This window comes from Lissotriton vulgaris, chromosome 2_1 (assembly GCF_964263255.1).
Source record: "Lissotriton vulgaris chromosome 2_1, aLisVul1.2, whole genome shotgun sequence".
Classification (NCBI taxonomy): Eukaryota; Metazoa; Chordata; class Amphibia; order Caudata; family Salamandridae; genus Lissotriton; species Lissotriton vulgaris.
This window is the reverse complement of record NC_141687.1, coordinates 837,894,588-837,917,815: the sequence shown is the minus strand read 5'-3', so window position 1 is coordinate 837,917,815 and position 23,228 is coordinate 837,894,588. Positions and strand designations below refer to the sequence as shown.

The 23,228-nt window shown below is 52.6% G+C and overlaps 1 protein-coding gene and 1 pseudogene across 5 annotated transcripts in view; one reads left to right on the top strand and one right to left on the bottom strand.

Annotated features, from left to right (window-relative positions):
* IFT54 (intraflagellar transport 54) overlaps positions 1 to 23,228 on the top strand; it is a 372,547-nt gene that overhangs the window by 295,521 nt on the left and 53,798 nt on the right. For all 5 annotated transcript variants that reach the window (XM_086956264.1, XM_086956262.1, XM_086956261.1 and 2 more), the window contains one exon: positions 22,758 to 22,841. In XM_086956264.1, the coding sequence (XP_086812390.1) occupies positions 22,758 to 22,841 (84 nt within the window). The remainder of the gene's footprint in view (positions 1 to 22,757; positions 22,842 to 23,228) is intronic.
* Positions 1,777 to 4,431, bottom strand: LOC147731256 (alpha-actinin-1 pseudogene; annotated as a pseudogene).

Sequence of the window (23,228 nt, the reverse complement as noted above, 5' to 3'; positions counted from 1 at the left end):
GATACCATTCATCGTTGAAGAAGCAGTCCCGGGCAACATTGAAGCATTCACTGTCCAAGCATCGCTCCTGTTCAATGTCAAGACATCGATTGACATTGGCAATGCACTCATCATCGCTGTCTAAAAAATCAATGTTGTGCAGGTTAAAGCTTTCTAAGGAGTGAAAACACTGAAAAGGAGACTGGACAAGACTTCAGAGTCGAATACTCCAGGGCATATTTGCCTACTCGTCAGGTCATTCCTTCAGTCCACCTTTCAGCAAGTCCTCCACAAAGATTTTTTTTCCTGCCCCTCCCGCTATTTCACACATGCCTGCACCAATAGCATTGGCAGGTCCTCAAAAGCCTCCCTCAACCAAGAGGCTTAAAACCTGTGTCTGTTCCCAGGGAGCCTTGTCACTAAATCCTCGACAACCCTCAAGGTCTTCCTCTAGAAGAAACTCCAAGCAATCATATTCACAACATTCATGGCATTCCAGTATGAGGGCTAGATGTTGTTTATGTCCTTCGTCTCTTTATACTTCTGTCACTGTCAGAAGTTACTCCATTGGATTCTCCACTGTTGAGGGTATCTCCCATATTTGACATTGCAACCTTTAATGAAGTTCTAGTGAGAGGGGCTAATAAAGATACATATTCTTCCTCCACCTACATCATCAGTGATTTTCATGGCACTACACCATCGGTCTTTTTTTGACCTCCTCTTCCTTTAGTCCCTGCTTTGCTTGATCTGATCATGCAGTTATTTATAACATTTGCCTCGGCCAGAAGTGCATCAGTAATACTGCTAAAGAAATTTAAAATTCCAGAGCAAGACCCTCTTTTCTTGAGAGCGGCCCCCTCCTCTGGACCCAGTGATTCTGTCTAAACCCAAGAAGCTTCACTCTGCTTCTTTTGTCCCACCACAAAAAGAGAGCAAGTACATTGATTCAGTGGGAAGCAACCTTTGTAGGACTGCTGCAACTGAAAGAAAAAGCTCGCACAATTGCTTCACTGGAAAGATGTGATACAGCGCTTTTGGGTTTACTTCAGTGGCTCTCAGATAAACGTCCAGAAGAAGACAGGAATTCAGAAAGTATTGAATAAGGCAATGCTCATTTCGAATAAGTAATAAGTGCAGCTGGAGATTCTTCTGACCTAGCAGCTCACGGCTACTGCCATGGTTTAGGTCATAAGACCTATTCTTGGCTCAGATTAACCGGTCTAAAGCCCGAGGTATAATAGCAGATAATGAACCTTCACTTTTTTGTCAGTATGCTTTTTGGATCCAATGCGGGTGATTAAATGACTCTAAAGGTGGTGGAACTTGAATAGTGAAAACATCCGTATAAGTCCTCTGAAAAGCACTTCTTCCCACTCAGAGAGTTCAGACCACCTCAGTGGCAACATCAGCAACAAAAAAGACAGCTCTATCCCCGTTGGAAGTTTTCAAAGGCGGGAGGAGGTCTCCAGATGCTCAGGAAACCACCATCAAAGTAGTGACTCCATTCTTCCCCACTCTCCATTACTTACTCGGATAGGGAAGCTTCACATACCATCTGCAAGGGTGGCAGAGTATAATGGGAGGCAGATGGGTATTGAAAATTGCACAAAATGTATAATGGGATACCTGCTTATATTCAAGTCTCTCCCTTCATGTGTATTTCAAAGAAAATCATCTCCGTGCCATCGAGATCCGCTCGAAAGAATGTCAACATCTTGCTGGAATCTACATGGAAATCATCTAGTTTGGTCGCCTTCTGAAATTCTGGCATTGACTTGGCCCTGATGCATCAACATTAGATACCCCTGCCCAACATGTAGGCATTTAAAGTGTGCAATATATCCAGCATGCTGTGGGTACAGCTTTCTTACAGGGGCATTCTCCCAAGAGTTTGGCTGTATTCATACTCTGGACAGTTCTGGGTAGTACATGCGCAGTATTTCCCTTTGCAACGTGCAACGCCCAACACTGCATGGATCGCTAATCCGTAATGGTGGGAAGCATCTAGGCTGAAGCGCATTCACAGAAGACGCTACATTATTATGCGGAATTCTGATGTGACTAAATTAAAGTCAAGATTTTTGTCTGGTTTTTGTCCCTGTGGTACAATTCAGAGATTTTATTTGGCTTTTGGTAGCACTGCAGCTTTAAGGGCTGTGCAGACGTCTTTAGAAATGTGAAAGAGTCCATCCCTCCCCAAAAATGTGATATTCTATTAATCAGAAGCAATGGGGGAGACGAACAAGGGACGTGAATGGAGGCTGCATTGCATACAAAGAAAGGTGCGCCTGTATGACAATCGAAGGGAGACAAAGGGTGGAGAAGGGGTTAAAGGTCACTTTCGCCATAGAGTGCCGTAGAGAAGGACATGTAGTCCAAGGCGCCTGGCACACCGTCATGCCCGTTGTATGGTGCCATCCTTGCAATGCAGTATTCTGCCTGGTCTGGGGGCAGCTCGCGGCGCAGCTCATCCGCTGTGATGTAGTTCTTATCTCCAGCTAGGATCTGGAAGGAAGCCATAACTTGGTCCGCTGTGTCTGTGTTCGCCATCTCACGAGACATGAAGTCAATGAAGGCCTGGAATGTCACCAGTCCAAAGCGGTTGGGGTCCACAATGCTCATAATGCGGGAAAACTCAACTTCTCCTTGCGCGTCGTTTCCAATATCATAGCCCAAACTGATTAGACAGGCTTTGAACTCCTCGGGCCCCAGTCTGCCAGAGTGGTCCCTGTCAAAGAGGTTGAATGAGGCCCGGAACTCATTCATCTGTTCCTGGCTGATGCCTTTGGCATCTCGGGTCAGGATTTGGTTCTCAACCTCGTTGATGGTTCGGGCGATTGTGGTGAGGAGTTGCTCCCAGCCCACTTGCATGTCCTCCATGGTATAGTTTGTGTGCTTGTTGTCGAAGATAAGTGCCTCTTGGATTTGCTGGTGGTCACCCTCCAGCTGGTCAATCTTTGGTTTGTAGTTGACAATGCTTTTCTCGTATTGCCGCAGGTGGTCCTCAAGAGTGCCGTGCATCTCGATGGAAATGCGCCCGATCTCCTGCATCTTTGTTTGTATCCAGGGCCCGATGACATTGGCTTGTGTTGCAGACTGCTTGCGGAGTCGTTCGTTCTGCTGTTGCCTGGCGTGCTCCTCCATTAGGGCCTGATCCCTTCGCGGCACCAGCTGTCGGACGTGGTCCCACTTGTTGTTAATCTCCTGGGGGCTGATAGTGGAGTAGGGGTTGGTTCCGGCCATGTTGATGTGGTAGGTCTGGGCAATCTTCGCGACTTCGTTGTGTATACCCAAGATGGCCTGTCCCTCCTTGTCTGCATCTGGCAGAGTGGCCTTGAACTGATCGTGGGCGGTGCTGAGTCCCTGGATCTCTTCTATGACGAGGACGATGAAGGTGTCCTGCAGGTCCTCCATGGTGCCCTCCATCCAATTGTTGAAGGGCGCCGCCCTCTTGGCATACTCCAGGTACAGCTGGTCAATGGTTTCTGGAAGCTTCTCGGTCCGCTCTAAGGCCTCTCTGCGTTTCTGGGTGAGAACCCCCAAGTTATCCCACTGGTCACAGATCTTCTGACACCTGGCGTTCACTCTTGGTGAATCATAGTAATCCAGTTCATTGAGCTCCTGCGCGATGGCGGAGATCTGCTCCACGCGGTCCTGGTGCGCCGCCAGGTCGCTCTCGAAGGCCTTGTGCTTCTTCAGCAGCGCTTTGATCTCCGACAGGGAGGCCCTTTCGTAATCCGTCTGCTGCAGCATCGCTTCTTTGCCATCGGTCCACGATTCATGGATGTTAGCCTTCTGCCTGAACTTCTCGGCCAAGTGATCTAGTCTCTCTAGCCGGCGTATTTCACTGAGCATCCATTCCTCGTAGTCCTTCTCGGCATGCTCCAGGCCTCCCCATGCGTTGTTTATGTCCCACACCATCTTCCCCTCGGAAGGCATGAAGGCCGGCCGGTTGCTGAGCCTCAGCTTGGTCTGCAGGGTGTTGAAGTTGATCTCTAGCTGGCACTTCTCTTGGACCTTGGGGGGCTTGTGGAGGCGGTGGTAGTCCCGGAAGTCCTCCAGCTTCTGCTGCAAGGTGTTCTCGGGCGCCCGGTTCTCCAGCCAGGGAATGGTGCGACGGATCCACTCCAGCAGATCACTGGCCAGCTTTTCATAGTCTTCCATGAGCTGCTCGTTCTCCTGGTTGACCGCCAGCACCTTGCAGATGCGATTGGCTGCCGTTTCCTCCTTCTGTGCTCCTGAGAAGGCGTGGTAGAAGCTAGAAACGTAGGTCATGCTGGCCTTCTGGTCCGGACGGGCAGTTCCAACAATGTCTTCTGCATCCAGCATCTTGGGTATGTCAAGGTAGTTCTCAGCCACATCAAAAGCTGTGTTTAGGTTAGTGAGGGGGTCGTCCTTTCTTAACTTTCCATAGTCTATGAGCTCTGGCTGGTGTCTGTGAATGAGAGCGCAGAATTGCTGGAGAAGCAGGTGGTAGAGGAAGTTGCTTATAATGAGAAAGAAATGCGGATTTATTCATGTTAATTTATGGTTTGAAAAAGTGACCAAAACAAGTGTTCAGACCCATTCTGGATCTCAAAATGGTCATCAAGTGGATAAGCAAATTAAAATTTAGAATGCTGTCACTGTACCAGATTTACCTACAGATTCGCCAGGAGGACTGGATGTGTGATAGAGATCTCCAAGATACCTATTTCCACATCCAAATCGCCAAAAACACCATATGTTCCTGAGGTTTCTAGTGGTTAACGACCATTCTCAGTTTAAGATACTTCTGTTTGGACTGAAGTCAGGACTAAGAACATTCACCAGATGCAATGCAGTTGTCCCGGCATATCTTAAGGAGAAGGTTTTAATCTATGCCTGTCTATACTATTGGTTGATCACGACAGCAACATTGGAAGCAGTTTTAAGGTTTTTCCATCTGACCTTAGTGATTCTTTGCAGACTGGGTATGCATGTTAACCACAAAAAATCAACACTGGTTCCAGTTTAGTCAGTTGCAATATGAACCTGTTATCCTGAGGACCCAGCCTGCTGAAGTATTTCCTTTAGAGGAACAACTGCTAGCTATCTATCTGCAGTCTGTTTCAAACTCCTTATCCAACAGCACATCAAATATTGTTTCTGCTAGGATCAATGTCATCTTGCAGTTTTCCTAATTTCTTATGCCAGGCGCCACATGAGACCCATGCAACGATGTCTGGGGAGCTAATTATGCCATCTGTGGGCCTCTAGCAATACTAACTATCCCGCTCTGTAATCCAATCATTCCATTGGTGGTGCCAGTCTCAAAAGCATTTCAAAGCAGTTTAGTTTCAATAGGAGATTGCACCCAGTGGTCACAGAGGCCCCCCTCTGGGGGGTTGAAATTTATAGAAAATGGTCAGTAAAGGAGAGGTCTGACCACAAATCAGCATAGCATAAAACGCACCTGCTGCCAAGATGTAGTCCAACAACAGGACTATACGAGTTCAAATACAACTCTGGGTGCATCATGCAAGAATTCGATTATTTCCACGAGTAATAACCAAAAACAGTCCAATGTGATTTCCAAAGTGTGTGCACAACTTTTTTATTCGGTATATTTTTCACGGTTCATATGTGAAAGGTATGTACAACAGATAACAGCCAATGTGTTTTGTCCAGACCACTGGACTCCTTCAGGACAGGAGCAGAATGATGTCAGAACTGGTAGTACTTGTTCGCTCGTCCATCCAGAATTCAAGGCGGTACACTTACTTAGCGCACCATATCAGACGCGTTGTACATAGAGAACCGACTGGGTATGTGTTGCTATTCATACAAGCAGAAAGAAGTATAGGTTCACTGAGTGTAAATCAAAACACTTCCAAATTAAGAAGCCGTAGGGTCAGTCCACCCCAACAGAGGCAAGGGAGTCCGTGCTAGTTGCATTCGGCGCTGTCGTCCGACACTAGCTGACTGGTGTGCTCTATGCTTCTTTCTGGACAAACTGCGTTGATCGTTACTTGTTGTACTTACCTTTCACATAAGCAAGCCTCTCACGGTAAAACATATATTTTATTCACACAATACTCTTTTTACTGTAAAAATGAACTGCTGTAAATGTCAAATGTAGGGAATTAGGGCACACTGGCAGAGGGTAATTCATTAAAGACACAGAGACATTTATCTAACCTTCTGTGGCAGCCTATCTGCTAACATTGTCTCACTTTTTCTTTCTTCTCTTTCTGAAAAAGGTTTGTGAATGGTGTTCGTAGTCATTTTTATTAAATATCTTATTTCATTAGTGACTGCTTGGATATAATTGACTGTTTAAATATTTTAAGTAAATGAAATGTAATACATTTTAGCTATTCATTATGCTGCAAAGTCATTTTATTGTTAAAGTACACTTGTCTGCTGAAAACTTTGTGTGTGTGTGTGTGTGTGTGTGTGTGTATGTGTGTGTGTGTGTGTGTGTGTGTATATATATATATATATATACATATATATATCAAATCCTATTCAACAGCGCTTCCATGCATACCCCAGAATGGTAAAGCAAGAGGAAGAATATGCTCCTCGTAGTCCCTTTTCAGAAATCTCCTCTGATAAAAAATATTTTAATGGATCCTTCATTGCAAAGATGGGGAGCCCATCTGGGTGACCTCTCAGCTCAGGCGAATAGTCCCCTTTTTAATAAAATACAATCATCAGTATGATAGAATTGAGAGGCAGTTCTCTTTGCTCCAAAATTCTGTCTTGAAGGTATCTCCTACAGTTCAATAAACATTGTGAAGATTCATGCTCCTACAGTGTCATCTTCCAGATGTACCCAGTATGACTTGAGGTGCTGAGGAGCCAATTGTGATGTTAGATTCGCTCTACAAGAAATTAGAACACATCAACATATTTATCTGAAAGAAACAGGTTAGTATTAGATTCCTTACCTTAAAATATCCCCAGGCGTCAGACTGGATCCGGAAATTTTTGCGTAGCAGTACCCTTGCGCGTCGGTAGGCGTCGTCTGCGGCTCCGTGTCTGTTGTGGGCGCCGTGATGACGTCGTCGGAGTACTTAGACGCCGCCTCCGCGTGCTGACGTCAGTACTTCTTTTTTCCGCGCCAGCAGCGCAGATTCAGATAAAATGGTCCCTTAGTCACTTTTTGACTAAACTTTTTTGAGATCTTTTTGATCATTCTTCGAGTCTTCGACTCCGATCAGTGCCGGTAGGGATGCCAGGTTTTAAACCTTGTGAGGACTGCGACCGGCTGATGTTCGGCACCGACCTGCTCCGACTGTCGGGCCTTAACCTCGAAAGCTAGGCGGGAGCGGTCCCGCAAACGGCTCGAGCTCCGGCAGTCGGCCCCGTGCCGTGAGAGGTCCCGGTCCGGACGGAGGTCGAGGGACCGGTCGCGGGGCGGAGCCATCATAGCTCCGGGAGTCGACATCACTCCTCAGGATCGAAGTCGACAGGTAAGCACAAGAAGTCTAAGAGACGTCATCGCTCTTCCGACTCCCCCCGACGCTCGCGCGATGCGATGCGATCCGTCGGAGTCGCGGGCGTCGCGACCTGCCCCATACCCTCCGGTCCCTGGGCAGCAAGCGACGCCGGAGGAGATCGATCGCTTCCTCATGGCCATGAGGTCCCTCACTCCTCCAACGGGCTCCGCAGCACCTTCGGGCCCAGCGGACCCGTCTGGGGGCCCTAGTGGGTCGGGTGCTTCGGCCCCGACGCCGGCAGGTGCTTCGGCCCCGACGCCGCAGGGCACCACTGGATCCGCTTCTGGATCCGGATCGTCGCCGGTCGACCTGACGACCTCACCGGCGCCGTTCCCGCAGGTGTCGCCTCCGGCGCCGTCCTCGGGCGGCGCCATCCCCGATACCTCCCTCGACCCGGTTCTGGTTTCCGAGCGGCGCCGCTGGGCACCACTCTCGAACCTGCTTGGGGAGTTTTACTTCAATGAACCGGCCCCATCATTTGACAACCCTGATTATCAGGAGATGGGTGATGAGGAGTATTGGGAGGGGTCTGAGGACCCTCTGACACGTGAGTGTCAGTCCCAGGAGGACTGGACAGGTGGACTTGGGGATGCCAGTGGTCTGAACACTTCGCCAGACACTGGTTTTGTCTGACCTCCTACCGTGGCTTCGGAGGAGGGGGCAACCTTCAGTGTGGTGTTGACGTGGGCAGCCAAGGCCTTGGGCCTTGAGCTCCCCGTCGCGGCTGTGAGGACTAACCTCCTCACTGAGGTCCTTAAACCGCAGTCAAGCTCGGCTGAGCCTCTGCTGCCGTTTAATGAGACCTTGACTGACGCTCTTTTGGGCTCTTGGTCCAGGCCCGCTGCAGGTCAGTCTGTAGATAGGAACGTGGCCAGACGCCACCGCCCGGCCCCGGGCGACCCTTGTTTCCTGTCCACCCACCCCACCCCCGAGAGCCTGGTCATCCAGGCCTCGAACTCCCAGACCGCATTCCCGTCAGCGCCGCCTGATCGGGAATCCAAGAGGTATGAGAATTACGGAAAGAAAATATTCTCCTCCCTTAGTCTGGGATGCCTCTTGGGCCCCTACACCCACTCCAAGTGGGACACAGTTGCGGACGTGCTGCCACAATGCCCGGCGGAGGTCAAGGCTAAACTCGCCCAAGCCCTTGCGGAGCGTCGAGATGCTGCACGTTTTTCCATCCGGTGTGGGCTGGATACCACCGACTCACTAGGCAGAGCGATGGCAACGACGGTGGCGATTCGTCGCCACGCCTGGTTGAGGTCCGCCAACTTTTCAGCAGATGTCCAGAATTCCCTCATGGACATGCCGTTTGATGGCCGTCGCCTCTTTGGCGACAAGGCAGACCATGCGCTTGAGCGCTTTAAGGACTCCAGGGCTACGGCCAAGTCCTTGGGCCTCTCGCCCCCGCACCAGCAAACGGGTGCCTTTCGCTCCTTTCGTGGCCAAGAAATTGGCACCCCCACATGTGCTGCCAGCCACGCACCCCAGACTAACATCCAACGCGGTGTAGGCCGTGGAAACCGCCGTGGAGGCGGTCGGGGACAACAGCGAGGCCAGTCCACACCTTCCCCCGCAGCATCTGCCTCAAAACCTTCCTAGTCCGTGCTTTCGGGCCCATGTGATGCCAGTGGGGGGCAGGGTTCGCCATCACCACTCCCACTGGCGCACTATCACATCGGACAGGTGGGTGCTGCAAATCGTCCGAAGGGGCTACTCCCTCCCCTTCGAGACGACCCCTCCAGCCATGCCCCCGCAATACCACCGCGTATCGGGGGATCATTTGCGGCTTCTGCAGGAGGAAGTTACAGCCCTCTTGGCCAAGGAGGCCATTGAGCGCGTTCCTGGGCCAGAAGTAGGGCGTGGTTGCTACTCCACTACTTTCTGGTACTCAAGAAGGGCAAAGGGGGCCTACGCCCTATCTTGGATCTACGGAACGTCAACGGCTTCCTCCGGAAGGAGAAGTTCAAAATGCTGACACTGGCTCAGGTCTTAGCTGCCCTGGACCCGGGAGACTGGCTGGTAGCGTTGGACTTGCAGGACGCTTATTTCCACATCCCCGTCCTGCCGGCCCACCGGCGCTACCTGCGGTTCACCGTAGGCCACGAGCACTTTCAGATTACCATGCTCCCCTTCGGCCTTACCAGCGCCCCACGCTCATTTGCGCAGGTTAGGGGTTTCAGTCTTCACCTACCTCGTCGATTGGTTGTTGAAGGCGGGCTTGCCCCAGACATTCGTCAGCCACCTCCAAACGACGGCGGATCTCCTGCACCTGCTGGGGTTCTCCATCAACGTGCCAAAGTCACACCTGTGTCCCTCTCAAAAGCTCCTCTTCATCGGAGCGGTTCTCGACTCGGCTCAGTTTCGGGTTTATCCCCCCGAGCAGCGGGTTCAGTATATTCTGGCTCTGATTCCGATCTTTCAGCCTTTATCCCGAGTCTCGGTCAGGTTGACGCTGCGACTTCTGGGGCTGTTGGCTTCCTGCATCCTTCTAGTGCATCACGCCTGTTGGCAGATGCGGGCTCTGCAGTGGGACCTGAAGTTTCAGTGGGCCCAGCATCAGGGCAACCTGTCCGACCATGTCCTGATCTCGGAGGGCACTGCAAGACAGCTGCAGTGGTGGCTCGCGGACCGCGATTGGGTCAGCGGCAGATCCCTCTCCCTTCCCCAACCGGAGCACGTAGTTGTGGCGGACGCGTCCCTCTAGGGCTGGGGAGGCCACATGGGAGAGGCGGAGATCAGAGGCCTCTGGTCTCCGGCGGAGTCCCGGCTCCATATCAACCTTTTGGAGCTGCGGGCGATTCGTCTTGCACTGAAGGCATTCCTCCCCTCTGTCCGGGGGTGTGTAGTGCAGGTGTTCACAGACAACACCACCGCCATGTGGTACTACAACAAACAGGACGGGGTGGGGTCGTGGACCCTCTGCCAGGAGGCTCTGCGTCTTTGGCAGTGGCTGGAACATCAGGGCGTGACCCTTGTGGTTCAACACCTTGCAGGTTCTCTGAACGCCAGGGCGGACAAACTCAGCTGCTGGTGCATGATGGATCATGAATGACGTCTGAACTCTGACGTGGCGCAAGGTCTCTTTCTGCAGTGGGGAGAGCCTTGGTTAGATCTATTCGCCACAGAAGAAAACGCAAAATGTCATCAGTTCTGCGCGTTGGAATTTCCAAGGCGGCACACACTCGGAGACGCTTTTCGTCGCAAGTGGAGTTGCGGTCTGTTGTACGCCTTTCCGCCTATACCACTTCTGCCCGGAGTGCTGAAGAAGATCAAATGCGACCGGACCCAAGTCATCCTTGTGGCTCCGGACTGGGCAAAAAGGTACTGGTATCCCGAGCTACTCAGTATGTCAGTCGATCCCCCGGTTCGTCTGCCTCTTCAGGAGGACCTTCTGTCGCAGCAACAGGGGACGGTTCTCCACCCGAACCTGTCCAGTCTCCTCCTCCATGCTTGGAGATTGAGCGGCGACAGTTGAGGCCATTTGACTTGCCTCCTGAAGTCTGTAATATCGTTCTGGCAGCCAGGCGTCCCTCCACAAAGTCGGTATACGCCTGCAGGTGGAACAGATTTGTGGCATGGTGCACAGCAAAGGCTGTGGATTCTCTCTCTGCCCCTCTTTCTGAGGTTCTTCTCTTCCTTCTTTCTCTTGCCCAGCAGGGCTCTGATCTGGGCACTATCAAGGGCAACCTTTCTGCTCTTTCAGCCTTTCTAAGGCTGCCTGATCAACCATCTTTGTTCAAGTCCCCTATTGTAACTCGTTTTCTGAAAGGCATCACACACACGTTTCCACCTGTTCCCTTCGTGATGCCTCAGTGGGACTTGAACCTGGTTCTTACTTATCTGATGTGCGCTCCCTTTGAGCCACTTCACAACTGTCCTAGCCGCCTTCTTACTCCGAATACTGCTTTCCTGGTTGCCATCACCTCTGCCAGGAGAGTGAGTGAGCTCCAGGCTCTTTCCTCTAAACCTCCTTTCCTTTCTGTCCATCCGTACAAGGTTGTGTTGTGGACAAGGCCCTCTTTCCTGCCCAAGGTTGTCACAGCCTTCCACATCGGGCAGTCTATCACCTTGCCCACCTTCTTTCCCCCTCCGCATCCCTCAAAGGAGGAAGAGCGGCTCCACCGTCTGGACCCAAAACATGCGCTCTCATTCTATTTGGATCGTGCACGCCAGTTCCGGGTAGATGACCAACTCTTTGTTGGTTACGTGGGCGCTAAGAAGGGACGGGCGGTACACAAGCGGACCATCTCTCGGTGGGTCGGCTTGTGTATCAAGGCTTGTTACTCCTTGGCAAGGAAGGAGCCTCCTGTTGGGCTGAGGGCCCATTCCACTCGGGCCACGGCGGCTACCACTACCCTGGGCCGGGGTGTCCCCTTGCAGGACATCTGTCAGGCAGCTACATGGGAATCGTTGCACACGTTTGCAAGACACTACTGCCTGGACAGCCAAGTCCAGAGGGATGGCTTCTTTGGCCGTTCCGTCCTCCAGGACTTTCTGGTGTGATTATTGGTTCGCAGACCCACAACCGGGGTTGGTATTGCTGGGTATCTATTCTAAGGTAATGAATCTAATACTAACCTGTTTCTTTCAGATGAACAAGTTACTTACCTTCGGTAACGATATATCTGTAAGAAACAGTAGTTAGTATTAGATTCCTTACCGCCCCACACATCCTCCACGTTCTGCGAACCGATATCTATGGTTAAGGTCATCCCCTTTCAGGGACCTAGTTTCAATGGCACCAGTGTTGGTTTTTAACATGGCTCTGCGTTTCTGGTGCGGAAAAGCTGTGTCTAAGAACTGACGTCAGCACGCGGAGGCGGCGTCTAAGTACTCCGACGACGTCATCACGGCGCCCCCGACGACTGACGCGGAGCCACAGACGACGCCTACCGACGCGCAAGGGTACTGCTACGCAAAAATTTCTGGATCCAGTCTGACGCCTGGGGATATTCTAAGGTAAGGAATCTAATACTAACTACTGTTTCTTACAGATATATTGTTACCGAAGGTAAGTAACTTGTTCTACACAGTGGCGACCTTTTACTCCTCTTTGGTTTCAACTGCAACATCATAAGAAATGGAATTAGGCTGAAGAGGCTGCAAGTAGCGCCAAACTTGAACATACGTATAGATTCTTTATGCCCTACGTTACAATCAGAAGCTCAATTTTTAGATGACCATTGACACCGAGCTGTGAATTTGGAACAAAGTCTAAAACAGTTGGAGTCCTCAAAACGAAAGTAGCTGCAGCACGTTTTTAATGTTTTATCTCCATACTTATGAGTAATGTTTCTTGCAAATTTTTCTTGACACCAACAAATTATATTACTTTTAATCTGTCACAGATTTTTTATTCAAAGTTTTCAGAAACAAAAAACATCAGGTGGCAAATAGCGAAGGTAATTAGAATAACTCTTACTTTGCCCTGACTGCATTCCTCAGAGATGGGGGTGGAGACCATCACAGAAAAGACATACCATATCAAAAATGCAGTCAAGCTAAGCTTGTCATCACATTTCTCCACTTTATTATATTAACAGCTCGTAAAAAGAGTTCATTCTGACATGCCATACTTTCATACTGGGGTGAGGCAATTACTGTGATAAGGTGACCTGATAATGGAACAAATTCAACACTAAAAACAAAACCTTCAACAGTGGTCATCCCTGTAGAGACTGCCAAAGTTGCACCCTGTGGGGACGTGATTGTTTGAAAAATTCTTTCCATCAAAGGTCTATCTCCATTTTAAGACCACGTTATAGTTCTTAAACTAAAAAGTTCCTCCTTTTGAGCCTGGACACAATGTATTATCTTCGGTGGAATTATCTTCGTTGTAGTATGGTTACTGGCAAAAATGGTAAGGGAATTCACTCATTTGATTTTTCCTCCATGAGGCAAGTGACCAATTTACTAGGAAATGACGGTAGTTTTACTTTGCCCTGACTGCATTCCTCAGAGATGGGGGTGGAGACCATCACAGAAAAGACATACCATATCAAAAATGCAGTCAAGCTAAGCTTGTCATCACATTTCTCCACTTTATTATATTAACAGCTCGTAAAAAGAGTTCATTCTGACATGCCATACTTTCATACTGGGGTGAGGCAATTACTGTGATAAGGTGACCTGATAATGGAACAAATTCAACACTAAAAACAAAACCTTCAACAGTGGTCATCCCTGTAGAGACTGCCAAAGTTGCACCCTGTGGGGACGTGATTGTTTGAAAAATTCTTTCCATCAAAGGTCTATCTCCATTTTAAGACCACGTTATAGTTCTTAAACTAAAAAGTTCCTCCTTTTGAGCCTGGACACAATGTATTATCTTCGGTGGAATTATCTTCGTTGTAGTATGGTTACTGGCAAAAATGGTAAGGGAATTCACTCATTTGATTTTTCCTCCATGAGGCAAGTGACCAATTTACTAGGAAATGACGGTAGTTTTACTCTAGCATATTACTCAAACGTTTTCATGGCTGGTCCTCTTTCAAACGTTTTGAACATAAGCTTAAAAAAATGATTGTGTGTGCTGCATGCCATTGGTGTCATGTATTACTTAATGGACTAGGCAAAAAAGGCCATATGCGCCAGGAAGATCTTCACGCTCTGTGTTAATGTCCGAACCATCTAATTAGAAATAGTAGCTTGCATGTAAGTGCTTTAACTTCAGTCAAACTGCCAACTCCTTAGAGGAATGACAGCTCATTTGGAACTTGGAATGACCTTCCTCTACAAATAAGAGCCTCCACATCGCTACCGGAATTACGAAAGAAGCTGAAGACCTGGTTTTTCAACTAACAACCAGCGGATGACCTACACATCTGCTCTAGCTCCTGGATACCCTTCGGGTGGTAATCTGCGCTTTACAAATCCTAATAAAATAACATAACATGGCAGCACTAAAAGCCATGATGGCTTTACTCACTAAAACTCAATTTCGGGGGGCGTGGCCAAGATGGCGGCGTGAGCAGACGTGCTTTGTCGGAGCTCCCGCCGCCGGCCGTTATCCACAGCGTTTCTTTCAGCAAAAGCCCGGACCCGAGCACTTCCCCGGCGGGCTGAGGCCGGCATTGCTGCGGGGGACTACTGGACAGCTGTGTGGGCGATTCCTGGTGCAGAACCCCGGCTGGGCCCGGCCCGGTGGTCTGGCGGCACGGACGGCCTGAGGGGAGCGCGGAACGACAGCGAGGCCGCGAGGGGCGGAGCCTGCGGGCCGAGTCACGGGCGTCTGTGCCCGGCTGCTGCATCGGTGAGCCCGGCCCGCGCGACCGAGCGCGAGGCCCCCGTGACCATCTGCCGGGGGCTTCTGCGGGCTCGCCACGCGGACCCACTGCTACCCGGAGTGCCTGGCGGGTGGCGCCTGGCGACGGACTCGGCCTGGGTCGAGTGGATGACCCTAAACACGGAGGTGAGGAGAGGCGGTGAGGGAGGCCCCCACCCCCCAGCCCAGCAGACCCCCTTCCACGTGGGATCACCGGGAGTCGGCGGGGACCGGCAGACACCCCCACGGTCCTGTCCGCTGGCAGCGGGACACGTCGGCAGGCCGGGACACTAAAAAACACACTCAGCCGACAAGGGGTCGGTTGGCAAGGCCCCCAGCAGTCGCCCATCCCTGCCTGCGGCACTACCCGGTCCCTAGCTGCATCTGCGCACCTGGGCCTTCGTCGGGGGAGGTGGTGGCAGGTCGGTGCGGGGGGTGCGGAGAGGAGCCATAGGAGCCGCGCACGTGGTGGGACAGCGCGAGGGCCCTCACCCTGAGCGGGCATTGAAGACGCCCACACGTGCAGCCAAGCCCCCCCCGGCCACGACCCCCACGGAGGTGAGCGGACCCCCCTCGCCGCGAGGAGGCCTCAACAACCACTCTGGGCTCTCGCCCCCAGGACAGTGCATCGTGGTGTGCCGCGGACGCCATCTTGGGCGGCCTCCCACCCGGCCCGTCCGGCGCTCTCCGTCCTGCCCTCACGCGGCCCCCCTATACCTGGCTACAGCCTTGTGGAGCGTCCCGCGGCCCCCCCTGACCCGGCCACGGACTTGTGGAGAGGCCGCGTCGCACTGCTCCCCCGGAGTGGTGGAAGACTGAGAGGAACACAGGGGAGCCACTCACGCGGCGCTGGTTGTCCCGGGGCCGGAGCGGTGCCCACCAAGATTGAAGGACGATCTGCGGCCAGCTGAAGGTGATACCGGCGGACGCGGCCGGGGTCTCGGGGACGGCATGTCAGGCGGAAGGCCCAGGAAAGATCGCACCATCAAGGATCTCTTCACCCCCCCCACCGTGGGGAAGCGGAATGGCCCCGGGGGGTCAAACCCCCGAGGAGACACGGACAAGCAGACGGTGGACCCACCACCCCCTGGGGGGGCAGATCCCGAGGCTCCAGTCACGCGGTCCTTTCTGGAGTCCCTGTTCACGGGGCTGAGGGAAGACATCCACGCCCTAAAGAAGGAGCTCCAGGATGAGATCAAGGAGGTCCGCCGCGACACCGACGCCATAGGGGAGAGAGTGGCAGACCTGGAAACGAAGAGCGACACCCGGGACGCCGAAATAGAGGCCCTAAGGCAGGAGTTGGCCCGCATCCATGACCAGCAGGTGGATCTCCAGACTCATGCCGAAGATTTGGAGAACCGCTCCCGGCGGCATAATATCAGGATCCGAGGAGTGAAAATGGCCCCGGACACGGAGGACCTCTTTCGGTTCACGCAGGGCCTCTTCAACCACATCTTGGGCCGACAGGCGGATGCCCCCCTGCGACTGGATAGAGCCCACCGGACGGGCCCGCCGAGAGCCGACGCAGCGCACCCCCCAGACATCTTGGTGTGCGTGCAGGACTTCAGGACGAAGGAGGAGATCCTGAACAAGGCACGCCACATGGACAGGATCATCTTCGGCGACCATGCACCGGCGCTCTACCAGGATCTGGCCGCACTTACCCTCGAGAAACGGCGCATTTTTCGGCCAGTGACAGCGGAACTGAGACGGCGCAACATTTCCTACAGTTGGGGGCACCCCTTCCGCTTAGTCTTTCGGCTCGGCAATATCCTTCATCAGCCACGCACCCTCAGGGACGCTTGCCGCGTGCTGGGCCTGGAGGAACCGGTGGTCGACGATGGGTCGCCGGGAGAAAAGGCTTCTACTGAGACTGGCCCGGGCCGCTGGCAGCAGCAACGACGCAGACGCAGGCCGAAACGCCCCGCGGCGACCGAGATAGAGGAGGGCCAGAGGGCCGCGGTGGAGACGGTGGCGCAGGGCCTGGCGCCGTCGAACAATAACTGAGCGCTGGGAGAGCGACACACCGGTTCCACAAGCCATGATGGGTTCGGGCTACACTAGTCCGGCGGCGGGGGCGCGTGCAGAGCGCTCCTGGGTCTTCCCTGATGGTGACTTTGTCTTTTCGTCTGTGGCGGAGTGCTTCGGGCTGGCCGACCTGCTCGCGACGCCGCCACGGCCCCCACTCTACGGACTTACCTTACCACGGGTCCAGTGGCCATGAGACTGGACCTGGGACAATATTGGACCATGTTTCTTTACCAGTTGGGGAGGTGGTTGGGGTAGGGGGGTGGGTACGGGGAGTTGGGTGGGAACTGTTTGCACTACGTGAGGAGGGGTTCCAGGTGGGGGGGTTGCTCCAATTGCTCCGGTTGAGCGGAGACCAGGGGGGACAGTTTGGGTTGGGGGGGTCCTGGGGAGTGAGGGGGGAGGGGTGGGAGGGTTCTCCTTGTCCAGAAGGTTCGGTCGCCGAGGGTTGCCCCACCGCGGCCCCTAGCGCAGCGTCTTCCACGACCCGTGGGCCCACACTCACGGCCACCGGGCAGGCTTGGCTTTACTCGTACGATCCCAGATATGCCACGACACCTTATAGTGCTTACGCTTAACGTGCGGGGTCTCAACAGCCCGACCAAACGCAGGGCGATCTTATCCTATCTCGAGCGCTCCAAGGCGGACATCTGCCTCCTCCAGGAAACACACCTTGTGCGCAGCGACCAGCATAGACTCAAATCCCGCGCGTTCCCGTGGCAGTTCTTTTCCTCTTCCCCGAAGAAGTCTGCGGGGGTGGCGATCCTAGTGGCTAAGTCCTTTGAGGGGAAAGTCCTCCAAAAAGAAGCCGAAGTTAGAGGGCGGCTCCTACTCTATAGCTTCCAACTCGCGGGTCACACCCTGCTCGTGGGCTCAGTTTATGGTCCGAATGAGGGCCAAGAAAAGTTCCTGCACACAGCCCTGGAGACTATCACAGCCACCACACACACTCACTTGCTGCTAGGGGGGGACCTCAACCTAGTCTTTCATAACACGGCGGATCGCTCGGGACAGAGATCGGGTCAAGTAGGGGCGCTCACAGCGGCAGGTCACGCACACCTGGCGGACCTGGGCCTCATCGACCTCTGGCGACACACGCACCCCCAAACCACCGCCTACACGTACTACTCGGCCGCTCATAAGACGTATGCGAGGCTAGACTATTTCCTGGGCTCTTCGCAGCTAGCGCTACATGTCGAGGGCGTGGAGATACTACCGGCCTCGCTCTCAGACCACTGCCCAGTGGTAGCGACGCTTCGGGTGGGTGCCATGCCGGCACCTCAACGGCACTGGAGACTGCGGGACGGTCTCTTACAGCTGCCTGACACCCAGACCCGGCTCACATTGGCGATTGACCGCTTTCTGGAGCACAACGCCAATGACGACACCTCCAAGGCGACCCAGTGGGCGGCCCTTAAAGCGGTCCTGCGCGGGGAAATTATTTCCATTGCCACGGCCAACAACAAGGAGAGGGAGCTGAAACGAGCCGAGCTCTCCCAACGCGTGGCGGAATTAGAACAGATGCACCAGCGCACGGGGGCGTCCAGGGCATGGCGTCAACTGTGCGCCGAGCGGAAAATGCTGGCGGCCTTGGACCAAGATGTGGCGGAATACGCCGCGATGCGCCTCAAACACGTTTACTATACTGGTGGCGACCGTTGCGGGAAACTGCTGGCGAGTAGACTTCGGGCGCAGACCCAGAGGCAACAAGTGAGCTCTCTCCGGTTGCCCAGTGGCGACCTGGTCACAGAGAACGCAGCGATTGCGACGGCGTTTGGCGATTACTATGCGGCGCTCTACGACGCGGATCACCTGGACCCTGACACCAGTCCAGCCTATTTGCGAGGCGCGGACCTCCCCGCCCTTACCCAAGCCCAGGCGGACTTCCTGGAGCGGCCCATAGGCCTGGAAGAGGTCATTTCGGCCATTGCCCGCCTAAAAGTCGGGAAATCCCCGGGACCCGACGGCTATACCGCGGCGTTCTACAAGACCTTTTGCCAGCGACTTGCCCCCCTCCTGCGTGACCTATTCAACACAGTTGACACACCTGGCGCCATACATCCGGATCTGCTGGAGGCGTCTATCTCTGTCATTCCCAAACCGGGTCGTGACCCGGCACTCTGCGGCTCCTACAGACCCATATCGCTACTGAACATAGACCTGAAACTCTACACCGGCATACTCGCGAGCCGCATCGCCCCCTATATGCAACAACTGATAGACCCCGACCAAGCGGGCTTTATCCCCCAACGGCAGACCAGCGATAACACCAAGCGGGTGCTACACCTCATTGAGGCCGGATCACGCACTAAACCCGGCTGCATGCTGCTCACCATCGATGCGGAGAAAGCCTTCGACAGAGTGCACTGGCCGTACCTTGATCAGGTCCTCCGCCACTTCGGCTTTGGGGAGAAACTTCGCCACCGCATCTTCAACTGCTATCGCCGGCCCAACGCCGCGGTACGAGTGAACGGTCACACCTCCCCGAGGTTCGACATTGGCAGAGGCACACGCCAGGGCTGCCCGCTGTCACCACTCTTGTTCGCATTGTACATGGAGCCGATGGCTCAGAGGGTGCGGCAACACGCTCTCATTTCCGGTATTAAATTTGGGGCCGACACGCACACAATCAGCCTATACGCCGATGACGTCCTGTTGTCCCTCACTGACCCGATGTGATCCCTGCGCGCTCTCTTTGTGGAGCTACACACCTTCGCCCTGGCCTCGGGCTTCAAAATCAACGAAGCCAAATCTGAGGCCTTGAACATCTCACTAAGCCCGGAGGTGGTGGACGAGATTAAATCGGAATTCCAATTCCAATGGTCGGACGCTACCGTCCCTTATCTGGGCGTTCGCCTAGCTCCTACTGTCCGTGGCACCGCACGAGCCAACTATGAGGCCCTCACCCGCAAACTCCGGGAGCAACTCCGGCGTTGGAAGCCACTTACGCTATCGTGGTTGGGCAGAATTGCCGCAGTCAAAATGACACTGCTACCGCAGATTCTGTACCTGTTCCAGACGCTTCCTCTGCACCCCCCGGCGGGTTGGCTCCAACAAACTCAGTCGGAACTGTCACGGTTTATCTGGAACGGCCGATGACCCAGATTCAAGCATACTCTCGCCACCCTACCCCCCGCGAACGGGGGCGTCGGCGTGCCTGACCTTACGCTGTACTTCCAGGCAGCACAGCTACGCACCTTTGTGGAGTGGTTCCAGCTGGAGTCCGGTAAGCACTGGCTCTTCCTGGACCAGGCAGTGGCCGGCCGCACCCTCCAGGGCGTGCCCTTCATTCCGCGCCGACACCGTCCCCCTAACCTGTACGCCTCTGAAATCACCAGCACCGCCCTGCGAGTGTGGGATAGGGTAGCCGTGGCCAAGGGGCTGACCACCTTCCCCTCACCCATGACCCCCATCTTTGAGAACCCAGACTTCACACCGGGCTTGGACACCAGCGCGTTCACGACGTGGCGGACGACACCCTGTCGCGCGGCAGGACACATGTTCGACACCAAGGGCATTCTGCCGTTCCGGCAGGTCAAAACAGATTACGGCGTGGCCGAATCGGAACGCTTGCAGTACCTACAGGTGCGCCACTGGGTGCTCCACCCCTCGATCCAACCCGGAGCCCAACGGCCCCTCACACCTTACGAACGATGGCTGCTGACGCGCACCTCGGATAAGAAGTTGATATCGGACCTCTATCAGCAGCTGCTCCTCACGCAAGCACACACCTACAATGCGGGCCAGGTCCGGTGGGAGAGGGACCTGGGGAGGCAGCTCACTAGGAAGGAATGGGAGGGGGTGTATCATAGAGCCAGACACTCGGCGCACCACACCGGCCTTACCGAGACTTTAACTAAGGTAGCAACATACTGGTATCACACCCCTGAGAGACTACACCACTGGGATGCCCGGGTCAGTGATAGATGCTGGAGGGGATGTGGGGAACTAGGGACGCTGGAACACCTGCTGTGGAGCTGTAAGGCGCTGCGCCCCTACTGGGACCCTATCCTGGATCTTATAGATACGCATCTAGACACACAACTGCCGCGCTTCCCAGCGTACATCCTGCTAGGCCTCCCAAACGCACTCATGTATCCTCTGAAATCCTGGCGCGGGCGCCTGATTGCACTTGCGCTTGGCGCTGCGGTCCAAAACATTGTGGCACACTGGAGGGCGACCCAAGCTCCGCAACAATTGGGGTGGCTTCACAGACTGTGGACGATCCTGGGGATGGAGAAGCTATCGCTGGCAGCGTCAGGGAGGGGGGCGGACTTTGCGGAACTCTGGCGCCCCTTCCTCGCCTTGCTCACCGGGGAGTTCCGGGAGGTGAGCTGCCCGCGCTACCTGCGTCTGCTACGCTTAGCCGAAACACCTCTCCCGGATCCCAAAACACATACCCGCAAACGCACAGACCCCACGCGAGTGGCGTCCGCTGACTGTTGAAAGTGACTCGCGACCTAGAGCTGGATCCCGGACATGGACATGGACAAGGAGAAGGGAGGGCTGGGGTGGGGTGGGTGGTGGGGTTGTTCACAGTTCTTTGTTTCTCGTGTTTTCTCGCAATGCACTAGCACTGACCTGCTTGCACCGTAGTAGCACCTCTTAAGACGCGGCCGGCCCAATGGGTTGTAGGCGGCTTGCTGTGTTAATAAGATACTGTACCCGCTGGCCCTATGATGGGTACCCGCGGGGTCGCTGACCTCGGCCTCCTTAGAACGGTGGCGGCCCTTGCAGAAGTACCTGAGGTGCATTTGTTTTTTGCCTATGCTCAATAAAATATTTAATACATAAAACTCAATTTCAGGTATGATTCAACATAGATATAGGTTTAGCGATCCATACCTTTCTTTGACTTTCCTTTCATGGCATTGGCATTGTAGTGAAGACTCAATTTGGGCATAAGATATTAAGGTCGGAATTTATTTAGAGCTTCTGATTCACCTTTCTTTTTTTTTATAAAACATTTTTTTATTAGTTCTCGTATTGCTAAACAAGAAAACAATCTAGAGCATAAACATGTCTCACATCTCAGTATCCCACTCTTAAAATCAGCAGTAATTATTATAAAGTCACAAATATACAATATTACTATTTTCACAACACCGGAGACCCAACTTCTGTTTTGCCATCCCGAGGCATCAGTCCTCCTCTGGGTCAGAGTCACTGTCTTCACAATCTGACAAAGGATCACAAATTTCCCCTATGTATGCATTCCATGCCTAATTCACCTTTCTTAATTCCCTGTTAACCCCTGCTTCGCATTTTCTTTACAAAGAATTGAGTACATCAAAGGTTCAAAGCTGAAGAAGAAAAAGTTATGTACATTTAACTTCAGAACTTCAATGTTGGTATTATTTGTAGTTCAACGTTCTGCACTCCCTTGTGCAGCACATTTATCAGTGAATTCTACATGTGTGAAAGAATTCTAGATGGCTACTGGGGCCAAATGTAGGAGCCCATGCAGTTATTCACTCCTGGAAAAAGGCCTTAAGATATGGATTTGCGAATAAAGAAATACTGTTGTAGTACAGAAAATGCTTGGTATTCGAGCCTCATCCTTGTGAATGTTAAAAATAAGGCCATGTACCACTGTGAAAGGCAACCCTTTTGGAGATTTGCAGGTACTTTTTTTAAGATCGATAATTGTAAATAAAAAATCTCAATAAGACATCAGAATACAGCTCCACTTAAAATGTTCTCTGTTAACAGAAGATATACATCTTGTAAAGATGGGCAACAATTGTAGACATTTGCTACATTTTGCTTCCTCATCTTTGAAAGAGACCCAGAAACTTTTTTGTGGAGGTGCCTGGTCAAGGCAGATCTGGCATCGCTTCAATAAGAATAATTGATATAATAATGGACAGAGGAGTGAAGGGTCTGCGGGACCTGCTTTGCTTAAAATTCTCTCCATGTCGCTTCCTTGAGTGTGAATTGCAGCTTTCTTTAAACTTATGTATTTTCCATTACCTTTCAATTGTATTAACAAGTTTTTCTCCCCTGTTTTTCAGGAGAATACCTCGGCCAAATAGTGCGAGGCCAGCTCCCCCACGAATCAAACGCCAGGGAAGCACTGAGATCTCCCCTCCAGAAAGGTGATGGATGGTTAATTGAATGTGGAAATTTTCAGCTACAGTGGTCGGTTTGTGCCAACTTTACTAACATTGTATGCCAGGCCTGCATTTGCTAAAAGGCAAAACATTTCATTGCTACGTGTGCTACCCTCACAGCTAATTGTCTAAAGCTCTCTTGCCCATCATCATAGAATCAGTTGGAAAAACAGGTTATTTGTTTGATGATGATGGAGATTTCAAACATTCCCAAAGTCGGACGTTCTAACTCTGAATATGCCGCATTCTTAGGCAACAGGTTGATTTTTTTTTTCAATTCAAAATCTATGAACAATTGTGTTTAGAAAACTTACATCATATTTTGAAAATGTGACTAGTAACTCTGGTGGTGAATTATTTGGCACTTTCTGT